The 27,496-nt window shown below is 39.8% G+C and overlaps 1 protein-coding gene across 2 annotated transcripts; it reads left to right on the top strand.

The window, feature by feature from the left end:
* On the top strand, positions 1 to 27,496 carry LBR (lamin B receptor). Of its 2 annotated transcripts, XM_044433914.1 has the most exons (14): positions 5 to 162; positions 7,123 to 7,300; positions 9,102 to 9,299; positions 10,667 to 10,750; positions 11,285 to 11,465; positions 12,761 to 12,957; positions 13,654 to 13,708; positions 17,194 to 17,388; positions 18,507 to 18,610; positions 18,992 to 19,117; positions 24,853 to 25,021; positions 26,446 to 26,526; positions 26,641 to 26,763; positions 27,224 to 27,496. In XM_044433914.1, the coding sequence occupies exons 2-14, from the start codon at positions 7,136 to 7,138 to the stop codon at positions 27,382 to 27,384; spliced, it is 1,839 nt and encodes a 612-aa protein (XP_044289849.1). In that variant the 5' UTR covers positions 5 to 162; positions 7,123 to 7,135; the 3' UTR covers positions 27,385 to 27,496. The 2 variants fall into 2 exon arrangements, with proteins under 2 accessions (XP_044289931.1, XP_044289849.1); XM_044433996.1 differs by lacking the exon at positions 9,102 to 9,299 and having other exon boundaries at positions 1 to 162.

Raw genomic sequence — 27,496 nt, 5'->3', positions numbered from 1 at the left:
GAGGGGTCTGGATCGTCGCTTGTTCGCCCTCCAGTAACCGTCGCTGGAGGCGGTTGATTGTTGTGGTCGTAGTAGACGGAGCGCCCTGCCTCTGTCCCGGGGAGACGTCTAGTTCCTCGGCGGAGACCTTCGTGCCGAACTATCCGGGGAGGCGACGGCCAGGTGAGCGGCGCGTTGTTGCGGGCCGGGACACACCCCTTCGGCTCCTTTCCTGGGAGGGAGGGTACCGCGCCGTCGCCGCCTCCTCTTTTCTGCTCCCTCCTGCCTCCATTTTCTAAGGCCACGGCAGTCTCGCAGCAGTCTGTCTCCGCCCTCTTTTCTGGGTCGTTGTCTCTCTTGCTCGCTCCTCTTCCTCGGTACTCCACCAGCCTCTGTTCTGAGAGTCCCTCGTTCTCCTTGTTCTTTTCGCTTTTACTTTTCGACGGACTTTTCACTCAGAGGTGGTAACCGATTCCAGACGAACTCTGTGACGTCTTCCCCTTACGCGACGCGTGGGGGCGCCAGTGAGCCCGCGGAAAGGCCATACCCTCGTTTCTCTGCGGGAAGGGGTTTCCTCCCGTCGCGAAAGTGGAGGTTGTGAATTAAGGCCTAATAATGATAAATCTCTAAAGCGATCTCGGGCTGCTACGATCCTCCTGATGTAGGGAGTCAGCCCCGTTGAGCTAACACGCTCAAGAATAGATCTGCATGTGCCTTTGAAGTTGGTGTTTATCCGGTTCTTTTGCCTGGGGATTGCATCCTCCTCGCCCTGTAGCGAATTTTTAAAAATTGTTTCCTAGGAAAAGCAAAAGGCACTTTTCACTGGTTTATAAAGCTTCATTAGAAAGCATTCCAGAACGTAGAACCTTGTTTTCGGTGTTTCGACACCTAGAACTTCTGAAGAATGGAAGTGAAACTGCAGCAGGTTTTTGAATCCCAAGAACGTTTCAGAAAGATCACTAAATACCATGCTGTTCAAACTGGCATAATTTTTTAAATTAAGTTTAAATTGCTTCCAATCAACAAATATTATTTGGATAACTTACATCGCGAAAATCTGAGACATACAATATTTAGAAATACGGTCATTAGAAATATAAAATAATGACTACATTTCACTTTCCTTAAAGTTTTAAAAACTGATTCCTCTTCTACACTTGTCCTCTAGGGGACCACAATCTGGTACAAGGGATCATGTATGTGAGGATCTCTGAACTGTATTAGATGATGCAATAGAACAATCTTCCCTTGTCTCCCCCATGGATATCCTGTAAAAAAAACATAGTAGCAAATAGAGTGATGATAAAGTGAATCTAGTGTGGGCCATTTCACAGTCAGGGTTTTTTATTGTTGACTGATGGAAAGAACTGTTTCGCTTCTCAGGATTCTTACCTTCCATGTAACACTGCACTCCATTAAGGTGCCTCTTGCCCTCTCTGAAAGTTTGGGAACTTCTAGCTTACAGGTTTCTACAGGATTTTTCTGGGGTTTGGTAACTGCAGTTTCCTGGTGGTTGTTGTTAGTCGCAAAGTCACGTCTGACCCATTGCGACCGCATGGATAACATTCCTCCAGGCCTTCCTGTCCTCCACCATCCCCCAGAGTTCACTTAAGCTCATGCCGACTGCTTCAGTGACTCCATCTAGCCACCTTATCCTCTGCCGTCTTCTTTTGCCATCTATTGTTCCCAGCATTAGGCTCTTCTCCAGGGACTCCTTCCTTCTCATTAGGTGGCCAAAGTATTTGAGTTTCATCTTCAGAATCTGGCCTTCTAAAGAGCAGTCAGGGTTGATCTCCTCTAGGATTGACCGGTTTGATCGTCTTGCAGTCCAAGGGACTCGCAGGAGTCTCCTCCAGCACCACAATTCAAAGGCCTCAATCCTTTGGTGCTCAGCCTTCCTTATGGTCCAGCTTTCACAGCCATACATTGCAACTGGGAAAACCATAGCCTTGACTATATGCATTTTTGTTGGCAGGGTGATGTCTCTGCTTTTTAGTATGCTGTCTAGATTTGCCATAGCTTTCCTCCCCAGGAGCAAGTGTCTTTTAATTTATTGGCTGCAGTCCTTGTCTCCGGTGATCTTGGAGCCCAGGAAAATAAAATCTGTCACTACCTCCATTTCTTCCCCATCTATTTGCCAGGAACTGAGAGGACCGGATGCCATGATCTTAGTTTTCTTAATGTTGAGTTTCAAGCCAACTTTTGTACTCTCTTCTTTCACCCACATCAAGAGGCTCTTTAGTTTCTCTTCACTTGCTGCCCTGAGAGTAGTATCATCTGCATATCTGAGGTTGTTGATATTTCTCCCAACAATCTTAATTCCAGCTGGTGATTCATCTAGCCCGACCTTTCTCATGATGTTCTCTGCATATAAGTTAAATAGGCAGGGTGACAGTATACAGCCTTGTTGAACTCCTTTCTCAATTTTGAACCAATCAGTGGTTCCATGTCCAGTTCTCACTGTTGCTTCTTCACCCACATATAGGTTTCTCAAGAGACAAATAAGATGGTCTGGTACTCCCATGTCTTTAAGAACTTGCCACAATTTGTTGTGATCCACATAATCAAAGGCTTTAGCATAGTCAATGAAGCAGATGTTTTTCTGGAACTCCCTAGCTTTCTCCATGATCCAGCGTATGTTGGCAATTTGATCTCTAGTTCCTCTCCCTCTTCGAAATCCTGCCTGTAGTTCTGATAGTTCTCGGTCCACATACGGCTGGAGCCTAGTCTGTAGGATTTTGAACATAACTTTGCATGTGAAAATAGTGCAATGTTTGAACATTCTTTGGCATTGCCTTTCTTTGGGATCGGAATGTAAACCGACCTTTTCCAATCCTGTGGCCACTGTTGAGTTTTCCAAATTTGCTGGCATATTGAGTGTAGCACTTTTACTGCATCATCTTTTAAGATTTTGAATAGCTCAGCTGGAATACTGTCACCTCCACTAGCTTTGTTGTTGCTCAGACTTCCTAAGGCCCATTTGACTTCCTGCTGGTACACAAGTGTAATCCATGGAGATGCAGAGAAATTGCAACAAACATAGTCAAGAAGTTTTGATACACAAAACAGTCTTCATACTTTATATGGTTGAGGAGTGGACATTATTTGCACAAAAAGAGTATATGTTATGCTTGTAGTTTATATTGTTTATAGGTGGGAAATAGTTTGGCTCTCCAGATGTTTTGGCCTACAGGTCTAGTTCTTCATCACTGGCTATACAGGCTGCAGCTGATAGAAATTGTTGCCCTCCAGACATTTTGACATACAAGTTGTCCTCTACTGGATGGTTAAGGTTTATATAAAGTTTATGTAAAGAGTCAGTGTGGTGCAGTGGTTAGAGTGTTGGACTGGAAAGATTTGGGTTCAAGACCTCACTTAGTCATGATGATCACTCTGGACCAATCAGTCACTCTCAGCCTCACTTCTTCTAAATGCAGTGTAACAATAATAATATAGAAACTACTAATGGGTGAGATTTGTACTCAATGCTTTAAATGCAGACCACAATTTAAAAACTAAATATGTATGTGGCAAGATAAACATGCAGTTCACAAGTTTTAAAATACTCAGTTTAGTACAAATGCATACTTTATGTCTACAGAAGTAAGAATTCTGTGGAGGGAATGAAAAAGAAATAGATAACATCAACTTCTAATCATTTAAGTGCTTTTATGTGTAGATACATGTTAAGTAGTTTGATAATGATAGCCTACAGGTTTCTTCTGCTAAAGTTCCGCATAAGTGATAGCATTGTGATAAGTAATTCTGGAAATACTACAAAGGCTACTGAGTATGTCACAGCATAAGGAAAACCTTTCTTTGGCAGTGTCCTGGGAGGTATCTGCTGTCAAACTGAAGCATGCACAAACCACAAAAGTTAACCCAGAGTTGCTACAAATAGGATTATGTATGTATTATGTATCCTTTGACATTGTCAAACCAAGGCAAACACCACAAGGCTTTTCTTCAGGAAAAGGGGATGGGAACTCTATTCCCTCAGCAGTAAGATTCTCAGAGGTTTTTTTAAGTAACATTCTATAGTTCCCAATGCCCCCAACTTTTCCACCCTTTCCTGAGATACTATGCCCTTGAGAAAGGGAAAAGTGCACTTCACCTTATTTCTGCTGACAGTTGGCAAAGGTAACACTTCCTTTTAAAGTAGATACACAAGGTAGTTTTGACAGGGAAATATTGGGCCTGCATATACAAAGATCTGTCAGTTGCATGTGGGGTTGTTCTATGAAAAACTCTCACTATGGAGTTTATTTTCAGGTTGGGTTGCCTATCATAGGAAGTGACCTTTGTTTACTGTATTTCTAGAGGTGGTTGTAGGATCCATTCTGATAGACCCTTCTGCCATGGGGCCCTTGGTATTGAATGTGGTAGAAATGTTTTCAGTGAACAAGCAATGTTAAACATTTCAAATGCAAGTCTTTAGCGTTTTATACTTGTCTTCATCTGTGAAGAATGCCCAGAGAAGCTTACAAAGATCAGAAACAGTCCTTGCCCTCAGGCTTACAGTCTAAAGGGCATGACACCAATAGAAAAGGGACTGGGAGGCAGGTGCACAGAGAGCATGATGCTAAGTAGGCGGCTTTTAAACAAATTTAACTAAATAAATAAGTCAGTGTTGAAATTTTTAATATATGAAATTAAACCATTAATAGCATCTAAAATGGGGTTTTAAAACCAGAGCCACAGAACACTGCATATTGCTGTAAGTTAGATTTTAACTGTCTTTGACTAGGCAGCATGTTCATAGTGACTTTTATGAGGAATGTGCTTTGTTGATTATTACCTTAAAGAAAGTAGGTGGATTAAAAATCCCTGTACTGATAGAATAGAAAGGTGCTTACCTAAAACACCATATACCATCATGTGGGTCTTTACTGTTAACTAAACAACCTGCTTTGCTGACAGGAGTTATAGATTTTCTTTCTACTGACTGACTTTGTTTGTTTAAAAACTTTGAGCTCAGTTACAACTAGCACTTTCCCAAAGTGTTTCCATTCCAAACCTCCTTTATCTAATAGTATTTAGGCAAGTAATTCCCAGTTAAATACTTGTAGTGCTGGAGGGTAATCACAAGTTGCTGGCCACAGTATATCAAGTATTTTCACTCGAAGCCTGCTTCACCAAACAATCCAAATAAGTATACTGGTGTCCTCTTTTTGTCTAGTTTCAGTTTTACATAATCTGAAGCACTGGTATAGTGAAGCAGTATTTAGCCAATATTTAGTTGATTAGTTTTGAAGAACTTGTACCCCTGACTCTTGTATTTTATTGTTATTTTATTTTTTATTGTTGGTTTTTTATTGAGTTTTTGTCTTGTAATTGTGAGCCGCCCTGATGTGCTGTGGCACAATTGGGCAGCATACAAATGTTATTTATAAATCAACCAATCAATCCCAAGTCTCTCTTTTTTTAAAAGTATAACTGCTTTTTTGTTTCAGAGTAGCAGATGTAGTTCTTTGATTAATATGGCATAAGGGAAAAGGTCAGCAGTGGCTGACACTGAGTTCGCAATACATTTTGTATGTGTATATGCACAATGGTTATAATGCCTGCTGCTCACTAAGGTTATCAACATTGTGGGGGTACTCTTCTGCTATTTGAAAACCTGTAGTTCTTAAAGTCTGAGGAGCAGCTTCTTTGGGCATGGGGGCGATCTCCTGCACATATGCTTGACAGAAGAAAACATGGACAAAGATAAACAGGGTCTAAGACTTTTAGGTCATTTTCACAAGATAGAAGAGTTGTCTGCTTGTTTGTGTGTCTATATCTGCCCCTTTTAGTTGCTGCCATTCACTCCTGTGAAAATGTAAATCAGTGGGGGAAACTATTGCAGTAAGCTGGAATAAGTCCTACTCACTGAAACTGGGTGACCCTGTTTCCATCAATAAAAACCTGTACTGATGTTCACTGTTTACTCTTCCCAAGACAGCTTTCTGCAATGTATGAATTGTCCCTCCTTAATATTTCTATGGGCAGTTAATGGAGCTTATGACACCTGGCTAAGGAAGGAGGAATATATGTCATATAGACCTAAAAATTAATAATATTCAGAGACATAAAAATTGCAGATAATAAAGGGAGAACCATTTTTTCTCAGACCAAATCAGGTTTGAATTTGACTAGTATAATACACGGCTCTTTTATGTAAGGTATGTTAAAAATACAATGCTGAGTATACCTGCACAAGAAGCTCTTTTAAAATTATGTATTATTTAGTACTAACTGTGGAAAATGCTTGACTTAGCAGACTGAAAATAATTTGATGAGAGGGAAGAAGACAGCTTTTAAGGGCTGGATTTTTATGTATGTCAGATGACCAACATGATGTTATTTTGGAAGAAGCCCTGGTACAACCTGTTTGGGGCCAGGAATATATTAGCATACGTTCAGTTAATTGGAGTTTGTAGTCCAGAGGGTGGCATCCTCCAGATACTACTGGATTGCAAATGCAGTGTTGAGGAATAGTGGGAGTTATCCACATAATCCAATAATGAGTTAAGTATGTTTGTGCCTGTTGATTTCATTTTATATTTTGAATCTTTGTTTTAGGTTATTGTATATTCTGCATTCCCAGACCTGATGCTTTCTGGATGTTTTGGACATCATCCAAAGTCATCAGCTTAAGTTGTCATTGCCAGTAGACAAATGCTGAGAGTTGTGGTCCAAAACAACTTGAGGGCCATCAAGTTAGTATAGTCCATTGGATGAACCTGCTTTCTCTTGATATTCCCACATGTGTGCAGCTACTACAGTTACACAAAGGGGAAAATCCCACCTTTTAAAAATATGGTATAGCTTAGAACTAGAACAGCAGAATAATAATGTATTTTTTAAAAATATAATCATTATCAATATTTATACATTGCTTCTCATTTGAAATGAATTTCAAAGCTGTTTACAAAGGAATAAATGCAAAGATCCCTCACAGACAAAATTGTTGGTGCAAAAACAGTTCATGGTTACGAGACCTTTAAACCTTTGAAATGCTGGATGCCTTACCACTAGGTAGAGGATCTGATACAGTGTTCATTTCATGGTTGACTTCTGTTCGTTAGACTGGTAAAACAGTGCAAAGGTACAACGTGTTTTCACATGTTCTACACTAACAGCTTAATCCAACCTTTTCAGGATTGTTTGAAAAATGCCCAGGAGAAAGTTTGCTGATGAAGAAGTTGTAATGGGCCGGTGGCCTGGAAGTGTCCTATATTATGAAGTACAAGTAACTGGCTATGATGACCGCAGTCACCTTTATACTGTGAAATACAAAGATGGAACAGAGCTTCAGTTGAAAGAAAGTGATATGAAGGTAAGCAGTTTTACAATGAAAAACATACTATGTTCATGCTTTATTTCCTTTAGTACTAAATGTTCAATTGGCATTTTTATATACTATCTGTTCCACTGTAGACCTATATTTGCAGAAGTATTACCAATCTGATATCTGAAAATATTCCTCTTGTTTGATTTAAACCAAAGAGCTTAAATATCAGGCTATTGTTTCTTTTTTCTGCTGGAATTAAGAGGTATTTGAGGTTTTACTCATGCACTCTTCTGTGAGAATTGTGCACTAGCCAGAGCTTGTTTTCTGACAATGAAAAATAGTGAGACCCTACTTAAAGCTGCCCTGTGCAACAATGCATTGAAGTTCTGATCCCGGTTAAAATGCAGAAAATATGCTACTGGGGAGAAGATAAAAGCCTGTTTCACATGACACAACAGCAGCCCACTATGGGTTAATTTACCTGCAAGGGCTGTTAGTTTGTGTTGTGCACCATTTCATTATGGCTTGTTAGTTTGTGTGATCTCAGGTTATGAGTGGTTTGAGGGAAAGAACCTTAAATAAGTGATGGGTTATTTGAGGGCTGTCTGACCCTCAAACAACCTCAGCCACCAAGGTTTACTGGGCACCTGCAGACACCATACAAAAATGGCAGCTGTGGATGCCTGGCATGACTCAGCAGCCTCGGTGGATAAGATGGTAATACAAGCAATCAAGATATTTGTTATTTCTGGTAATAACATGAAGAATGATACAAAGAATGGAAGAGAGGGGGGTTGATTCAAAAGGATCCTTTCAATTTCAGTTTCTTAACTGAAATTTCAGTTTCTTAAGGTTGCAGTTCTGTGTACATTGGGAAGCACATCCTACTGAAGTGAGTGGAACTTATTCCTAAGTATCCACACACATGCTTGGCCTGTAACCCTTCAATTGGAAATAATACTTTTTTAACCAATGTGATATCTTTCTGAATGAAACAATAGAGGCTAGCTTCAAAACAAGAAAGCTTTGGATAAAGCTGAGTAATTCTGATTTCTGAATACTATGAATCATGCCCAAATGCAAAGAAGCAGCTAGTGCAGTTGTTGCAAAATTGGTTGAATATGCTCTTGTCCACTTGCACTTATATCAAGACATAATCTGGTACATTGTGAAGTTTCTACAAGAGCAGTGCTGTACCTAACATGTTGCAGTACTGGTACTTGAAATTTTCATGTTGTATTAGCTGCCATATCATTGTTCTCGAAAATATTTTCTGCATATAATATCAGGTGATTATGGTAAAAAAGAGTATTGTCATTATTGCAACTTAAGAGAACTGCCTGGTTGGTTACTAATTTCTTAAATTTAGTAACATTCCATTACTTATTAACATGTTTCCTTCTTCCTGATCTTGGAAACTGTTGGCAGTTATTTCTATCTCATCAAGATACAGTGTTGGTATTTGATTATATGCATAAGCTCATCTCAGTTTTATGTCTCTGAATCCTAAGAAGTGTTTAATAATGCTAAAAAGGTTTTTGCAGTGTCTCATGCAAATTGAAAGATTTTTAAAAAATCTTAATCACCAAAGATCCTGAGCATGCATTCTTTAAACCATCCTAAAAATTGAATGCCTGGGTCACATATGACAGCATCCTGAGTCTCTTAAGGTTGAATTAAAGGCAGATACTGTTGATTCCACCACTTCAAGTTACATTGCCAAAAATTAAATTATTAAAATTCGCGCAGCTTTTTCTAGAAGATATAGGGAATTTAGTTCATTCTTGGTAGTTTGCAAAACTCTAGAAGGGAAGCTGATTTTATTTTTTTATTTATTTATTTTCAGTCGGTGTCATCTTTTCGGTTTAGAAAAAGCAGCTCTTCCTCAGGTTCTCCATCCAGACGCAGCGGAAGCAGATCTAGATCAGGCTCTAGATCTCGTTCACCTGGTCGGCCAGCAAAACACAGACGGCGCTCTTCCTCTCAAAGCAGAGAGCCAAAAATTGAAAAAGATAGGATTGGAGAACCTAATTTGATTCCTTCGGTATTTTATATTTATTGTAAATTTTCTGGTTAATTGCTTTACTAATTCCTTATGTTCTCGTATTCAGATTTTTTAACTATTTAAGACCCACATCTAGAATATTAAACCTTTATTCAGTTGACAGTATTGATACGATTTGAGATGATTTAGATGCTTGGTTTTAGGGTTGCATAATTCCAAAACTAGTTCCTTTGATTTAAATATTTTTTCCAACTTGGAGCCTTAGTGCCATAGTAATATTACTGATTAGTTCTCTAGATATTTATGTGCTAACATAAAGGATCGTTAGAACAAAGTGGCGGCTTTTTATGGATTTCTTTCTTTTTACATCAGATCAGAATGGTATGGCGGGGGCGGGGTAAAGTAACTTCCACTTATAGAATGGTAAGGCTTTGTGGTCATGAGGCCCACCAGTTTTTGTGAGGAATTCTTTTGAGAAGAATTCTGACAGGCAACACAACACATCACATTCAAGTTTATGTATGCATTGAACAGTGTAGATTGTCTTGTGTGAAATCAACTATGCTAATAAACCATGCTTTGTTAGTATAAAGCAACATCCCAAGCTTCAGTAACAACCTGTTGGTCAGCAGTAATCCGCCCACAACCCTAAGCCTGATTTGCTTTGTTGTTAATGTTAACAATGGTATCACAGTACTGAACTGGGTAACTGCATATTTACAGGACTTGTAAACTGCATGTTTATCACTCTGTATAACTATTTAGTTTTTAAACTTTGGTTTGCATTTGAATGGTCACAAATCTTTCATGTTAGTGGTTTGTCCCATCATCATCACATCGCATTTATATCCTGCAGATTCACACAGAAATAGATGGCATGGATCTTGAGACCAATAGATGTGAAATCATAAACACCAGAAATAGGCTGTTTTGCCCATCCCAAGTTTTAGCAAATGAGAGTGAAGGCTTTGCCTGTCTCAAGATCTTACCCTTCCTTAGAACTCAGTGTTGTCTTTTATATGTCCTGTGGTCCCAAGAGGGCCCTGTGACCCACGATTCAACATTCACTGTTACTGGAGATAATTTTGATTATGGTAATTCAGTCATCTCCGTTGATGAAGAATCCATTTAGTCATCTTTGAATACACTTCACTGCAGACAAAGAGGGTGGTATGGTCTGCTCAGACTTGTTCTGGTTAGAACAAAAACAGTAGAGAATAAAACTGAGATTTGCCACAGTCTATTATTACTATGTTACTGATATGGTTTGCACAGCAATTTTTTTTGAAATGTGCAAATGAACCACTGATTCAAATTCTAAATGATTTTAACTTTAAAGCCCTTGTTCAAGGGAACATCTTGAAAGCAAAAAACTAATTGTTGTTCCTTTTCCACTTTGAATCCAGAAATTACATGAAAACAATACCAACCAGTATAATGGAGAGCCAGATATGACAGAAGTGAATTATTCTTCTCACAGCATTTTAGAGGTATGACATTCTAAGATACACATATACACATGCAAACATATACTTAGCATTGCTAGTCTGGCTAGGTGCCTCAAGTTAATGGTTTTCTAGTTCTTTGAGAAGGAAGCTTTACTGCATTTAACATACTATTTAGTGACTCAGCATATAAATAAAGAAAATTTTGATACACTATAAAACAGGGTGTTGAACCTGTTTCAACCTAATTTAAAAGTTTTGGAGAAACTCTTAGACCACATTCCAGTGGTGAGCAGGGCCAAAGGAAAACCAGGCAAGGAAGAAAACATCAACATATTTTAGCTTAAAGCTCTTAGTTTCAGTAACTAAGCTTTAGGAGAAGCATTTCAATTAAAAAAAAACTTCAAAAGCCAGGAAAGCTATAGGCAATTGAAAAGGTATAAAAGTGCATATAGACCATCAGAAATAGAAACAAATAAATGAATTGGGGGACAGTAAAGTTCTAACTGAAGGGTGGATCTTTAATATATGGTACTGTAGATTGCAATTGCTTCCCTGCCTTTCATTATTTATGCTTAGCGTCAAAGAATTGAGTCAGAGCGAGCAAGAGAGCGCATTCTGGAACGTTACAGCTTGCATCCAAGAAAGGAGGAGAAGAGAACAGAAGAGATGTATTCAGAAGAGAGGATTTTTGAGACCCCCAAAACTGTAGAAAAAGTATGCCAGAAGACAAAGGAACTAGAGTTTGGAGGAAAAATTGGTATTTATTTTATTTCATTTCATTTTTATACTGCCCAATAGCTGAGGCTTTCTGGTCAGTTCACAAAAGTTAAGATTAAACAAATGTTAAAAAGACAATAATTTAAAAGAAATAAAAACCAAATAAAACCATAACAGCAATTGCAATTGTTATGATTCAGCGTAAAAGCTCGACAGCAGTACAGAATAAAATGGAATATATAAGAACACTTTTTTAAAGTTAAACTATTAAAATAATTGAAAAATTATTGGTAATCATGAATTATAATTGCATGTCAATCCAGAGCTGCATGTGCCACTATAGGACTCATGGTACTCTTGTGCTCCTCCCATTAACTTTAGTGACACACTCAATTCTGTATGGTTCAGAATTCATATGGTTTGAATGTACAGAGCTACCATCAGGATTGAAATCAGTTGGACACTTCTGATAGAAGGGTTCCCACTGAATTTGTTAACTCCAGTATGGAATGAATGGTTAAATGCAGCATGCCTCATCAGAGGAGTGGTGTTCATATCAGATCTGTTTAAGATGTCTATGCTGCTTTTCATTTCTTAAAATAATATTTCTCCAAATTACTGTTTCTCCCAGTACTTAATAATTCTATCTGTATTTATGTCAGCTACTGCAGTTGCATATCAACACTATCAGGGCACTGGCTAAAATTCAGAATAGTTCTCTTATTATGCATCTATGTGGCTACCTGTAGCTGGTCAAAGGCCTTTAGACAGGTAGTGTGTATGAAGCAAAAAATAAGCCTTGAGATATCTTAACTATCACATTTAATCTGGTGTAAGTTGTCATGGACACTCTCTACTTGGATGCATAATGTGTTGACCTCAAGTTGACAGACCCTATGCTTCTGAGTTGGTGAAATATAAATTTAGTTGTCAGAGGGAATTGAAATGCAAAAAAGTACCAACTGTTGCTTAATAGTTGCCACTTACAGAGCAGTCGCAAACAGCTTTCAAATAAGAGTTTGGGTCTGAATAGATGCATTGCTGTTAAGGTGCCAGGAGACTGTTGTTTCTGCAACAGACTACCCATTTAGCATTTGTGTGCAATTTTGTTACAAATATACATGCAGTGAATTGTTTCACTTATTTCAAATTACTTTTTGTTGAAAGAAATTAATTTTAACATTTTGTAATTATATATGTTAATCTCAGTCTTGTCTTTGAAGAAAGCTGATTTAAATGCTCAGTAATCAGAATTAGTAATTTGAATCTTGACATTATCACGAAGAACTCAGTTAATTTCCTGTTGAAATAAAAGTTTCTTTTGTGTTTTTGCAGGTGCCTTCTTTATGATACTTCTCATGCCTGGAACTGTATTTTACCTGCTGTTAAAGTGCACCCAGAAAGACCCTAGTGTTCTGAATTTTCTTCCTTCTCTCCCAGCTTTTGAAAGTTTATGGGAGACAAGAGTGTTTGGTGTCTTTCTTCTTTGGTTCTTTCTCCAAGCCCTGTTGTACTTACTGCCCATTGGAAAGGTAAAACTTTTAGCAAGCAGGAGTTTTGCTTTGCATGCTGAGATTATAAATAAATGTTCCAATTATATCTGATTAGATTTTTAAACTATTGTATATAGGGAGCTCCAGTATAAACTGGCAGTCTGATGTGAGTGACTTTTTGAAAATAAGTGCAGACTTTCATTGCAATCTTCAGTGTTCCTGTTCTTCCTTGTAAAAGTTCAACAGATTATGTAATCTGTTGGTTTGAGATCCTCTTTTTTGATGCGCTGTTTTCTGGGCAGCAAGAGCATATGTGCTCATGGAAACTTCTACCAATGGAATAAGACTCTGGAGTCAACCCATTGTGCTTAGTGTGCTCAAATTATTCAATGGTAGGAAAATTGTAGGTAGGAAAATTCAGCACTTCCTTCCAGTCCCATTCCTGCTGCAATTGAGGAATGTTATGTCACGTTCATTCCCCCTACCTGTCCCAGTCTTATTTTTACATAGCATCTGTGATTTTCAGTAACTTTTCATTTTCTCTGTCACACTGGAAAACATCCAAAGCATGCAGTCATGAGATTAGGGTTCCCTTAACATCTCTTTGTGAATCTGTAAAATATAGGAGGATAGCATGGTTTTGAATTGGTTGTTTTCCTTTCTTTGACTACTGTTATTAATGTGTGAAGACAGTTTGGTTAAATTATAGGTTAAAATAATGATTTTTCTTTTAAGGTTGTAGAAGGGATGCCTCTTTTTACTGGAATTAAGCTGCAGTACAGAATAAATGGTAAATATGTTTTAAGTTCAGCTTTTCTTTTCTATGTGGTCACCTGATAATAATCAGTGCACATATTTGAGAAGCATTTGTGATTTTCATTATTGTGGTAGCAAACATAAGAACATGGTAGTTCATTGCAGTCATCATGCCAAGCTGTTGTTTGTGTTAATTATAAATTTTGAATCTGAGCTTTCAAATGTATGGGTAGACTATGTTTTACAGGTGCTTGGCTGTTTAACTTTCTATCTGCTGGGCTTTTGTCTGTAGGCACAGTTGGCAATTGCTATGTCAACTCAAACATCATAGAAAACTACCGTATTTTTCCATGTGCAAGACAATACTTTTTCTTTAAAATATTTACCTAAAAGTGGAGGGGCATCTTAGACATGGGGAGCCAAGAGGAGAACCACGGGTGCGCTTGGGGAGGGGGGAGACTGGTGCGATCACGGGCACGCTTGGGGGGGAGGTGAGTGCGCACACGGGGAGACTGGTGCAGGCATGAGCACAGCAGAAGCTTGCTCACTCGGAGATCGGTAAGAAAACTGGGGAGCGTCCTATTCATGGGGGTATCTTATAGATGGAAAAATACGGTACCCTTGTAAATAAGCTTATAAATGTTACTAGCCTGGCAACAGTGCCTAGCAGAAGTATTCGCCCTTTGTCTTTTCCTTATTTTGTTGTGCTGTAACCTGGAATTTAAATGGGTTTAATTGGCAGTGTTAGCACTTGATGTACACAGGATACTCAAAACTGTGAAGGTGCAAAATATTTTTATTGGGGCACAAAAGTTAAGAAAAACAAACTGGCATTTATTGATTGCATAAGTATTCACTCCCCTTGCTATGGCATTCCAAAATAACCTCCGATTCAGTAACTGCCTGCCAAAGTTGTATACTGCAGCTAGTTGCACACAGCTATCTGTGTGCGAATCTAGTGCTATATGATCCCAGGTCAAATACTCTTGTTTCCGGAGTTTGTGAAGAGCAAATCTAAGCAAACAGCACCATAAAGACCAAGCAGATATTAAAATAAGGTGGGCATAAAATTGTACAGAAGCACCAGTCAGAGTTGAATTTTAAAAATAATACTCCAGACTATGAACATTCCCTGGAGCACTGTTAAATCCATTAAAAATTAGAAAAAATAGGGCTCAATCATGACACTGCCTTTCTTTTGGCTGAGAAAGCTTAGTGACTGGGTAAAAAAGGCTGATAGGCCACCTAGAGGTCAGTGGTAACTCTGAAAGAGCTGGAGAGAGAGGTTTCTCCTATCACCTGGATATTCCACAGAGTTGAGTTTTATGGAAGAGAGAAAAGAAGAAAGCTATTGCCAAAATAAACCCATATCAGAGCTCATTCGAAGATGTAAAAAGGCATGTAGGAAATCCAGCAAATGTGAGGAGGAAGAGGCTAACATGGAACTTTATGGTCTTGCTGTAAAACTGGCACAAAGCCAACATTGTTCAGTGTTCTGAGAACACTATCCTCATGGTGAAGCCTTGTGGTGGCAGCATCAGGTTGTGGAGATGCTCTTCCTTGGCAGGGACTGGGAAACTTAACAGGGTTGAGTGTAAGATGATAGAGCAGATTACATGGCAATTCTAAAGAAAAACCTGTTTCAGGCTGCAAGAGACTTTGTACAGGGGCAGAGGTTCAGCTTCCTGGAAGGCAATGACCCTAGGCGTGTAGCCAAAGTAAAAGTTGGAGTGCTATAAAAAGAAGCTGAGTGTTTTAGGATGGCCCAATCAAAGCTCAAAATTTTGATTTGATTGCGAAACTGTAGCAAGACATAAAAATCACTGTTCACTAATGGTTCAAATCCAGCCTGAAGAACTGGAGCATTTTTGTCAGAAAGAATGGGCAAATATTGCAGGATCCAGATGCAGAAATCTGATACAGACTTATTCAAGTCTTGCAGTTGTAATTTCTGCTAAAGGTGGTTCTATCAGGTATTGACTCAGGAAGTTGAATACTTATGTGCTTGTTTGTTTTTGTTTACTTCTGTGTCACAATAAAATAACTATTTGCACACCTGCACAATTTTGAACTTTGTACATTAAAAGGTAGCTGTGCCAATTAAAGCCATTTCAATTCCAGTTTGAACCATAAGAAAATGTGGAAAAGTTGTAGTGGTGTAGTGCCTTTTAGAAGTATTCACCCCAAATCCAGAAAATCAGCTTTGTTACCATCATCCCCTTTCCAGTTCCCCTCCTGCTCTATTGATACTTAACTGCCTGGTGTATATGAGAGACACTGAACACGATCTATTTTTTAAAAGGTTTTTTCCTTGCCCTGCATATAATAGGTAGGATCTCTTTCACCCACTAAAAATGTTCTTGTGGGGGAAAATATTGAAAAGTCAATTCTGGGAAAAACGGAAGAACAATAAATTCCAAATAAAGCATGTACATATGAGGGCACGTATGTATATAAAATTGTAAAACTAGCATTGATTTACATATTGTATTAATTACTCAGCCCTCACATGTCTACCTAGGCAACACACTTTTCATCTTCCGAACAATAATCTACTCTGCAATCATATATTCACCTGGGAATAAGTCCCACTGAACTCAGTGGCACTTCTTATTTGGCATTCTTATTCTTTTTCACACACATTTAACATTCTGTAAGATAATAAAATAAATACTCCATAATAAATCAATATCTGAGATTGACTAGGGTGATGCACCACGCAATTCAGTTTGGAGCATTCATGCACAAGATTGTTTACAGGTCTATGCCAAAGCTTTGCTAAAATGCTCATGTGGTTATACGACTGAACTGTACAAAAATATTAGCCCATTTCTCATGCAGTGGTGAGCCAACATTGTTTTAAGCCCTGGGTTATATGAGCAAGTGATCATTGTGGTTGGAAATAGCTAAAAAATCCAGGAATGGGATGTCCCAGGTTGGTTAGTGTGACATTCAGATCCACAACTTGCTTGTCTCTTCTCTGATAAACCAGAGTTGGAACCAGAGTTTTGGTTTGTATGTACTGGAGGTGCTATCAGGACACAGTTCTCAGTGGTTTATTCAACTCATGGTGAGGCTGTGGCATGTGTACCAACAGTTTTAATATGTAGCTGGTGTTCAGGCTGTTCTGTGATCCCAGCAAGCAAGAATTATGCAAGGGTCTTTAACCCTCAAGTAACATGCACATGCCAGATTTGCACATGGACCCATGGGGAGCCGTTCCATTTTGTGCAAACCTGGTCATTTTCTAGGACAAAACTTTGAATACAAAGACTTCTTATTTAAACTTTGTTTTCCTTGCTTATGTAATAAGGTGCTCATTTAACAAACAATGTGTTCTTTGTATTCCTATTCATTCATGTTTTTAAAGCTGTTTTTCTTGGGCTTTTGTTCCATTCCAAGTATTCAGTCCATACATCGACTCTGAAATGTTCAAAATCTGAAAAATGAAATCTTATGATAACCATATCATTATTTTTCTTTATGTACCTCTTGTTAATTTTATTTTTTTTCTTTCAGGATTCTATGCTTTTATCCTAACAGCTGTTGCTGTAGGAATATCTTTATATTTTGAAGTGGAGCTTTACTATTTATACGACCATTTTCTGCAGTTTGCTGTCAGTGCTACTGTTTTTTCTTTGGTCTTAAGCATTTATCTTTATGTCCGTTCCCTGAAAGTATCTGAGCAAGAATTATCACCTGGTGGAAATTCTGGTAAGTTAACAATTGTGGAAACATTCAATTTTTGTCATTTTTGCTAAAGCATTTTGTATGTAAAATAATATTATTGCAAACTATGAGAATCCATCCCCATAATTCATGTTCTTTCTCTCCTGCTCCATATCTTGAAGTTTTTGGTGGACCATTAACCAGATTCATGCATTTCATGACTCTTTTTTATGTGATTTATAAAACAGAAGGTATCTAATGTTGTGGGACTTTTCCCTTTTCTCCTGTAGCCCTCCATGCAGCACAAAAATCTACTCTGGAGGATTTCATAGCCCTCCAAAGCGGATTTTGATGGAGGGGAAGGGGCATCAGACTTCTTGCCCTTCCACTGGCAGGAATACTTGCATCAGCTATTATATTTTACCCGTAGTAATCAAATTACTAATTAAATCAAATTACTAATTATTTTATCAGTCAAACCTTGGTAAAAACATCTGCCATTTGTTTGAAAACCAGCAAATAAAATTGTATTTGCTACTGGAGACAATGTGATGTATCTAGAAAATCAGTGGAGAGGAAAACTAACCATTGTATAACTATTAACTATTATAACTATTATAATAATAACTATTATATTTTATAAAATATAATACAATAGCTATTTATTTTATGAAAATTGATATAACTGCCTGTATAGATACTACTATCTAGAAAGACAAAGCCATTGTATTGCAGTGGCTAAGAATGCTGTAGTGGGACTCCAGAGATCTGGGTTGTACTACTCATTCAACCATGAAACTCAATAGGAGACTTTGTGCCAGTCACAAACACTACTGCTTGAACTTTGTGAAAAGAATATGTGGTTGCTTTGGTCCTTTTTCACAATTGTACAGCCACTTAGGTCTTCATAAGTAAAAGCCATCACATTTAGTTAGCACCTTGAATAATGCATGCACTCTCCTCACGCTCTGCATACCAGTGAAAATGTTAGATGGTGGCTCTTCCCTATCATAATGCTGGTTGCCTCTTTTGCACTGGCTGAAGCATCCATATGATGATTTAGTAGCCTTTTCAAGAAAAAGTAAAATAATGTTTATTTTTTTAACACAGGAAAAATACAATGGCAGAAATCATTATTGCAAACTAATTTTATTTAATTGTAGGGAATATAATTTATGATTTTGTAATGGGACGTGAATTAAATCCTCGCATTAGACATTTTGACCTCAAATACTTCTGTGAATTGCGACCAGGGCTAATTGGCTGGGTAAGTGCAAAAACTTTTTATTGCTTCTTTAATTTTAGAATTAAGTTGCTGGTGAATAACATGTTGTGGACAAAATGTGCCAAATAATTGTGCGCTGAGAACAGTAATATGGAGCATTAGTACAGTATTTACAGCTTCAAAGATCACTGATTATACATAACTGTTCTTTATAAAAGTTAAAACATAAGCATGTGCAGTTTTAAAAGTGCACAATAGTTTATAAATTGTTTAAGTGAAATGCTTTCTGTAAGCAGGAAGAAGTCCTTAAAATAGCTGTGTACAGTTGTGATACTGTCATATTTATAAGTATGAAGTGCTACTCTTTTGTAAACTTGTAAGTAAAATGAATGAACATTAATATATAATTTTATTTTTCTAAAGGCTGTTATTAACCTGGCAATGCTCTTGACTGAGATGAAAGTACACCATCTGAATATGCCTTCTTTGTCAATGATTCTAGTTAATAGCTTCCAGCTTCTTTATGTGGTGGATGCTCTTTGGAATGAGGTAACTTGTCTTTCAAGGTGTTCAGTTATTAAAACATTCTACTTAAGTAGCCCAGTGAGAGTTAACATGGTGGTAGCGGTTATAGTGTTAGACTGAACTTGGAAGATGTAAGTTCTAGTCCCCACTTGGTTGTGAAGCTCACTGGCTGGCTTTGGGCCAGACACAGCCTAACCTACTTCAGAGGGTTGTTGTAAGGATAAAATGGAGAGGGAGAGAATGTAAGCTGCTTTGGGTTTCTTACAGGAAAAGGTGAAAGATAAATATAATCTGTTGAGCATCTATCATTATTATATGTCCAACCTCGGTTGATTTCCTATTAAACTAGATAAATGAAAGAGGAACACAGCAGAATAAACAGGAAGGGCTCTCCAGAGTGCCTGTCCACCTTGTTGCCTCATTCTTGAGTTCTTAGAACAAAGCAATATTTCAAACAGGCCTGACAGCAGAGGGAAGTGAACAAACTCCCAGGTGGTAGAGAGAGAGTGACTCATAGGAGGACCAGTCCTACAATATAAATTTTGTTGAATGACTCTTTTGCCTAAAATATTTTTTACAATTTTATAACATCTTATGTTAAGTAGTTTCAGTTATGTCTTAAGAATCTTTATCCATCAACCCAGATTTATCTCAATTTCTGAGCTGTATCTATCAAAACTTCTCCAGATTTTGCATTCATAAACTTATAACTTCATCATTAGTGCACTTTGCTGTATAAACTAGGTAATGCATTCTCATCACATTTCCCAAGGCCTCATTCCTCTTTTATTTATCTAGACTTTAGTGTGCATCCTCAAACTTTGATGCATTTCTTTTGTGAAGGGATTGCCCCCTTTGGCTTAAAACATCCTGTGCTCTTGCATATGAGAGGAGAAACCTGAGCATTCTGGTACTTCCTTCTTAGAACAGCTCTTGTCAGCGTTTGCCTGTCTGTTGGAAACAACAAGTGGGCCATGCAGTATCTCTTACCACCTCTAAAAAGGAATGCTACTATTCAGTGTTCTAGCCATCTGTTCCCTCCAACCAGGATATAGCGCTTTGTTCTTGAGTGTTTTGCCCCCTTTTAAAGAGGTTTGTTTGTTTTCAGTATGTATGTATGTATTTATTTAGAGGACTTCTATGCCGCCCCATTTGCCGAAGCCTCGGGGCGGCTCACTATCATAAATAAATAACATAATATAAAATAATATAATTTAGCAGTATAACAGTAAAATTTAAGTCGCCCTGGCCAAAGAATAAAATAAATAATATTAACAATTAAAATAACGTTTGAATAAAAAGGTCTTCGCCTGGCGCCGAAAAACAAATAACGACGGCACCAGGCGAACCTCTCTGGGGAGCGCATTCCATAGATTGGGCGCTACTGCAGAGAAAGCCCTCCTCCGAGTACCTACCCTCCCAATTTCCTTCACAGAGGGTTCTCAGAGAAGGACCTCCCCTGCTGATCTCAAGGGGCGGGTGGGCATATATATACGCTCCTTCAGGTAACCAGGACCCATGCCATTAAGGGCTTTATAGGTCATAACCAACACCTTGAATTGGGCCCGGACTTCAATGGGAAGCCAGTGAAGCTGACGGAGAAGTGGAGTCATGTGAACATAATGCCCAGTCCCTGTCAGCAGCCTGGCAGCTCTATTTTGAACCAATTGAAGTATCCGGACTGTCTTCAAGGGCAGCCCCACGTAGAACGTGTTACAGAAGTCAAGTCGGGAAGTCACCAACGCGTGTGTCACTGTCACCAGGCATTCGTTCTTCAGGTAGGGGCGCAGCTGATGGATCAGCCGAAGCTGAAAGAAAGCGCTTCTCACCACCGCTGTAACCTAAGCTTCCAGTGAAAGCTCTGGGTCGAGGAGCACTCCCAAGCTGCGGACCTTGTCCCTAAGAGGGAGTGCAACCTCATTCAGGACTAGATTCAGTTCACCTTCCCTGAAGCTCGATCCGCCAACCAACAGGACCTCCGTCTTGTCTGGACTGAGCTTCAGTTTATTGGCCCTCATCCAGTCCATTACCTCGGCCAGGCACCGGTTCAGCACAGCCACTGCCTCACCTGGATTGGTGGAGAATGAGAGGTAGAGGTGGGTATCACCAGCGAACTGATGATTCTGCAGCCCACACCTCCTGATGACCTCTACCAGCGGTTTCATGTAGACGTTAAACAGCGAAGGGGACAAAATGGATCCCTGCCATGGCGCAGAGCCATAGTCCCCCAGCACCACCTTCTGGAATCGGCTATTGAGATAGGAGTGGAACCACTGCAAAGCAGTGCCTCCGACCCCCAATCCCGCTAGCCTATCCAGAAGGATACCATGGTTGATGGTATCGAAAGCCGCTGAGAGGTCTAGAAGAACCAACAGGGATGCACTCCCCCTGTCCTTCTCCCTGCACAGGTCATCATCGTACAGGGCGACCAAGGCAGATTCAGTACCATACCCGGGTCTGAAGCCGGACTGAAATGGGTCCAGATAATCAGTTTCATCCAAGAGTTGTCCCACCACCACCTGCTCCAACACTTTGCCCAGGAACGGGATGTTGGCCACTGGTCTATAATTAGTGGCCATCTCTGGATCCAGTAACGCTTTCTTCAGGACTATTCAGACTACTGCCTCCTTTAAAGGGGCAGGTACCTGACCCTCCCTCAGAGAAGCATTAACCACTTCCAAGATCCAGGTTCCAATCCCGTGCTTGGCGTTGTTAATTAACCAAGATGGGCAAGGGTCCAATAGGCAAATGGTGGGACGTACTTGTCCAAGCACCTTGTCCACATCATCAGGCCACAATAACTGAAATTCATCCATTAATTTTGGACCAGACGGCGACATTGGTATCTCCCCAGAAGCCTCTGAGTCACTAGTAGAGTCTAGCTCGTGACGAATCTGAGCGATTTTCAGCCTGAAATGCTTGGCAAAGTCGTCACAGCAGACCTTCAAGGGTGGAACCAGATCTTTCTTAGGGCCAGGATGCACCAGCCCTTGTACCACCCGAAAAAGCCCCGCCGGACGGCACTTTGAGGAGGCAGTGGAAACGGAGAAGAATTTCTTTTTCACTGCCACAGCATAGGCCCGATAATGGGCTCTTAAGTGTGTTCGGTCAGATTCACCCCGTGATCTCCTCCACCTACGCTCTAGACATCTCCCGACCTGCTTCATCGCCTGCAATTCAGATGTACACCAAGGGGAAGAGTGGGCTCTGCCTGGCAGGAGAGGACGCTTAGGAGCGATCGTGTCAACAGCCCTAGTCATCTCCCCATTCCATAGTTCGACCAGAGCCTCGACAGGAGCACCAGTCTTGTCAGCCGGAAACTCTCCCAGGGCCTTCAGGAATCCGTCCAGATCCATCCGCCTCCGGGGGCAGACGCACACAATCGGGTCCGCACCCTTACAGAGGGTGAGGCCGCTCTTGAGCACAAACCTCATGAGGAAGTGATCTGACCATGACAGGGGTGCCAGACATAAATTCCTCACCCTCAGACCACCCTCTTCCTGCCCTGTCGAGAAAACCAGGTCCAAAGTGTGTCCACGTTCATGGGTCGGGCCGGTGACATGTTGAGACAGCCCCATGGCCGTCATGGAGGCCATGAAGTCCTGAGCCGCCCCGGTCAGACCAGTCTCGGCATGGAGATTGAAGTCCCCCAGGACCAACATCCTGGGGGGTCCTCAACACCAAGTCTGAGACGATCTCCATCAGCTCAGGCAGGGAGACTGTTGGGCAGAAGGGTGCACGGTACACCAACAGAATCCCCAATCTGTCTCGGTCGCCCAACACCAAGTAAAGGCACTCTAGCCCCAGCCTCGAAGGGACTGGAAGTTGCGTGAGGGAGGTGGAGGCTCGGTAAACCAAAGCGACCCCCCCCCTCCAGGTGTGGACAGTGCTGAACCAGATACCCGGGCGGGCACATTTGAGAGAGGGTGACATCCCCCCCACTCTCCCTTCCAGGTCTCTGTTATGCAAGCCAGGTCGGCCCCCTCATCCAATCAAGTCATGGATGAGGGAAGATTTATTGTGGATCGACCTGGCATTAAGCAGCAGCACCGTCAGGCCCGGGAGGGTGGTTGACAAGACTACCTGGAACCCTCTGGCTGGGGGTAAAACCAGAAGGAGGGACAGGTGTCAGCCATCTGTCCCTCCTTCTTCTACACGGACACATTAAACCCCCACCACTGTAATGTCCATTGCCTGTGACCACTCCAATGGCGGCGCCCACGCGCTCCCCAGGTAACTCAAGAGTCGACATGGCCAGGGACGACTCCATAAAAACAATTAAAATACAATAAAACTTTAAAACAGTATAAAACTCCCTGTCTAAACCCCCCCCCCCACTATAAAATTCCACCCACTGACCTAGCCCCCCGCCAGCCCAGCCCCGCTCGGCCACAAACGGCGACCAGCCAGAGGCTGCCGGCCCCAGGCCGCGTCCGGTGGGTTAAGCCAGTGCCCGCCTGTGCACCCCGCCCTCCAATCCGGCATTGCTCTCACCGACACCAGCGGGGGGGGGGAGCAGAGAGGGGCGTGGAAACCTGCCAGGCGACAAGATGGCGGCGCCCTCCTCCGCAACGTCATCGATGGCCCTGGCATCCTCCGTCCCCGGGGTGGCTGCGGGAGCGGCATCAGCTGGCCTCTGGCGCGCCTCAGGGCCGGCGTGGGTGACAGCAGCAGCACAGCAGGTGTTCCAGGGAGGGAGGGGAGGGAGCTCAGATCCAGATACTTCTGGGAATGTCAGGGTTGCTACAGGTATGCTGAAACATCTCATCTTGTTTCTCAGTGGCTCCATTTTAGCTGCAATCTTATCAACATGTACCAGTAGAGTTTTCTACTTTAGAGTGATTGTTTCAAATTTACATGTTGAGGTAATTTACATTTACTAAAGTGAATAATCCAGTGTCATGGAGAAAACCTTGAATACATACCAGACAGGTTTATTTCAATATTTAGGAGGGTTTCCCATAGGTAAGGTAGTGGGAACCCATTGTTTCTCAGTGTTTCCCTGTCCCTTTTCTTATGGAGAACAAGGAGTTCAAAAGCTTTAGAGACTGACTGCCTGATCTTCTGCTGGTCTGCTTGGCCGCTCAGTTTATCAGGAAATACCCTCCTGGTAGTCTCCAAGATTTTAGGTTCTTTTAAGTGCCATAATATTCCCTGAAACTATCACAACAAGTTAGGCAGGTGTCAACACTTGTACATGTTCAGTACTCAGTGAAAACATACTCGACAAGCATTCCCAGGAAAGTAATGCTATCTTTTGTATGAAGGCTAGTTGTTTTGAGGGTTTGGTATATTCCTTTAAAAATTATTTAATGTCAGCAATTATAAATATTATTCAATCAATAATAAAAACTTCCACTTCAATTTTAAAATAATCAGTTTGTAACAAATAATTTGATGCTTATTTGTTCTTAGTATTCCAGTGAAATGTGGCTAATTTAAAAGACAAATTTGCTCCAAGCAGTTGAATAATAATAGTTATTTTCTTAAATACTATCACCTACTATTTCCTGATTTGGAAAAGTAGCAATTCGGTGATACAGGTTTTGCTTAGTTTGTTAATTTGTTAATCTCTTTGCGTTCAATGCATTCTTTTTTATGTGGATAAAGAGCAGGTATATTCTATGATGAAATATTAGATCATATGGATTGTTCCATTTTCAACATACAGATATACAGATAAGGCTGAAATTAGTTTTACATCATAGCTAACGTGAAATTTCTCTCTACTAATTTAACATTTATTCCTTAATTTTTAGGAAGCTATTTTGACAACTATGGACATCACCCATGATGGTTTTGGGTTCATGCTAGTATTTGGAGACTTGGTCTGGGTTCCCTTTCTTTACAGTTTACAAGCTTTCTACTTGGTGAATCATCCAAATGAAATTTCATGGCCTATGGCTTCTGCAGTTGTAGCTTTGAATAGTAAGTGATGAGTTAATGATTAAAAATAAAAAATGTAATATTTCATTTTAATTTTAATGATCATGCTTGCACATCCTGCTAGTTCATAGCTTATTTAAACTATTGTTTGTTGCTATACACTGGGTTTGTCTGGTAGACTTTCAGGGAAACTGGTTTGTTCTCTTGTGCCTCCTTCACACATTCTCATATCTTGAACTCTTTCCAGTGCTGTAGCACTGACTGGACTCCACTATCAGCGGCCTACTTATCGTTAATCTGTTCTGCATAATAGGGTGTGGAGGATTGTTCAAATGTCACTTACAGCTCATTGTGGAAAACCTCCCTTTCCCCCATCCCTAGACAAAGTTTGTGTTCACATTGTTAAGTGGAGATAGTTCAGTCCTTGCAATTTGGCATCAAAAGCTTTGGTCCATGAATAGCCATGAGTAACTCCTGCAGCACTGTTAGAAGTACGTAAGGAAAGCCTGTCTGGTGGATTTTTCCAGCTGTCATTGCCAGACAGACTTCACAGTTTGTTCCTGTTTGAGCAATGGCAAGCAAGAGCACAACTGTTTTTGGATCAGCTGGTATTTCTTAATACTTTTGTCCATCACCTCTAGCAGAATAACCCAGCAACAATCCACAGTTGTGAATTCATACACCATGATAACCTGAGGTTTAAAGAAGCCAGCATCATAGTTGAACTTTGGGATCTCTTTCTGGGTTGTTCGTTGTTCATAAACCACGGTTTATTAGATGTACACATTGTAACAAGCTAGAATTTGACACCATGTTTTTAATGGATGATGGAGTGCTTAACAGAGTATTTTCCTGATTGAAAAACAGTGGAAAGTCAACTGTTTAGTTATACTATTTTAAGTACCATTTTAAAAGAATGTTTAATATGATCCCCAAAGAGGTTTCCAAATCTACATCTCATTCCAATTAATTCTGTATAACATTAGCATGCATTATTATACTGTTAATGTTATTAAAATGTAAAACATGCAATTATCTTGGGTCTAAGGTGCAAATACAGCATTTTTAATTCAAGTGTTGCCTTTATATTTAACTGTTTATTTTCCCCTTGTCACTGCTTTATGTTTGAGGTTAAAGGGAACAAGAAATTCATTCTGGACAATTCAGTTCCCTTCAACAGGAAACATTTGTCAGCAGGATATGTAGAGGACGTCAAGTTTCAGTCCTTTTTGGAAATAAATTTGCAAAAACTTTCAGCTATACTATGGAACACTGATATGTTGATAAGCAAATATCCTAGTATGGTATTCCACTAAATTAGTGATTATAGAAATAAAAATAAATGTACCCATGAGATATTTCTGATCTCCTTGTCAGAAATATCCTTGTAAACTGGAGAAGATAATGCAATATGTATTTGGTATTTCTGCATCCTAAAAAACTTCTTTTTTTCTTTTTTTATCAAGTTCTTGGTTATTACATTTTCCGAGGTTCAAATTCACAAAAAAACTCATTCCGAAGAAATCCAAGGGATTCAAAATTCGCTCGTGAGTACTGTTAAAGCAAACTAGTTTGGTATCAGTGTTTTCAACATATTACTATTACACCATTATGTCTTCTGCTAGGTACTAAAATACATATTTTTACATACTTTGATACAGATTTGAAAGTTATTCCTACTGCAACAGGAAAAAAACTCCTGGCCTCCGGCTGGTGGGGCTTAGTGCGTCATCCTAACTATTTAGGGGATATCATCATGGCTTTGGCTTGGTCCCTACCCTGTGGTAAGGTCATAAAGTATTGACTATTGGAATCTTGTATTTTCTGCTTGTCCTGATTTTCCAAACTATGTAGTAATAGGGGGACTGTTCATAATTAAAACTGAGGTTAGGATGAACGTGTAGTGAACTGTAGAAGAAATTCCTATTGACAAAATTTGCATCCCCGAAAAAAAATTCTAAGAGATAAGACTGTAAGTATGTTATTTTGGATTCTTTGGAGATGGGAAAAATGAGTATCTCCCATTTGTTACATAAACTAAGGGTTTACAGAAAGAGAAGAAAATGTTTGGATAAATGCACAATATCAAGTGATTCAAACTTAAATCTTTCAAAAGTCCCAACGCATAACTTACCTTAATGTCTGTTTCTCATCAGACACCTTTTCGTGTAGGTAGATATACTTTTTATTAGTGACCCATTCTTATAGAATGAGAAAAAAAATGTGTTTTCTTTCTTTTTACAGGGTTCAATCACATTTTGCCATATTTCTATGTCATATATTTTATTGGTTTGCTTATTCATCGAGAAGCCCGTGATGAACGTCAATGTAAGAAAAAATATGGCATAGCATGGGAAAAATATTGTCAACGTGTGCCATATCGTATATTTCCATACATCTACTGAGCCTTTTCAGAGTGGTGAATGACACACAGCTTCTGCAGTTAAAACTTCTTTGTTGTAAACAACATACCTCATACCATTGCTCTTGGTATATATGTTAATTCTGCTAGATTTG

This window comes from Varanus komodoensis, unplaced genomic scaffold (genome assembly GCF_004798865.1).
Source record: "Varanus komodoensis strain SLA01 unplaced genomic scaffold, ASM479886v1 scaffold1, whole genome shotgun sequence".
NCBI lineage: Eukaryota > Metazoa > Chordata > Lepidosauria > Squamata > Varanidae > Varanus > Varanus komodoensis.
Note: the sequence above shows the minus strand (reverse complement) of the source record. Positions and strands in the feature narration are given on the sequence as shown.

Excerpts from the sequence above, each read along its gene's own strand:
- LBR (XM_044433914.1), top strand. The coding sequence starts at position 7,136 with ATGCCCAGGAGAAAGTTTGCTGATGAAGAAGTTGTAATGGGCCGGTGG. Across the intron at positions 17,389-18,506 it reads ATCACCTGGTGGAAATTCTG|GGAATATAATTTATGATTTT; the intron begins GTAAGTTAACAA and ends ATTTAATTGTAG. Across the intron at positions 19,118-24,852 it reads TGGATGCTCTTTGGAATGAG|GAAGCTATTTTGACAACTAT; the intron begins GTAACTTGTCTT and ends CTTAATTTTTAG.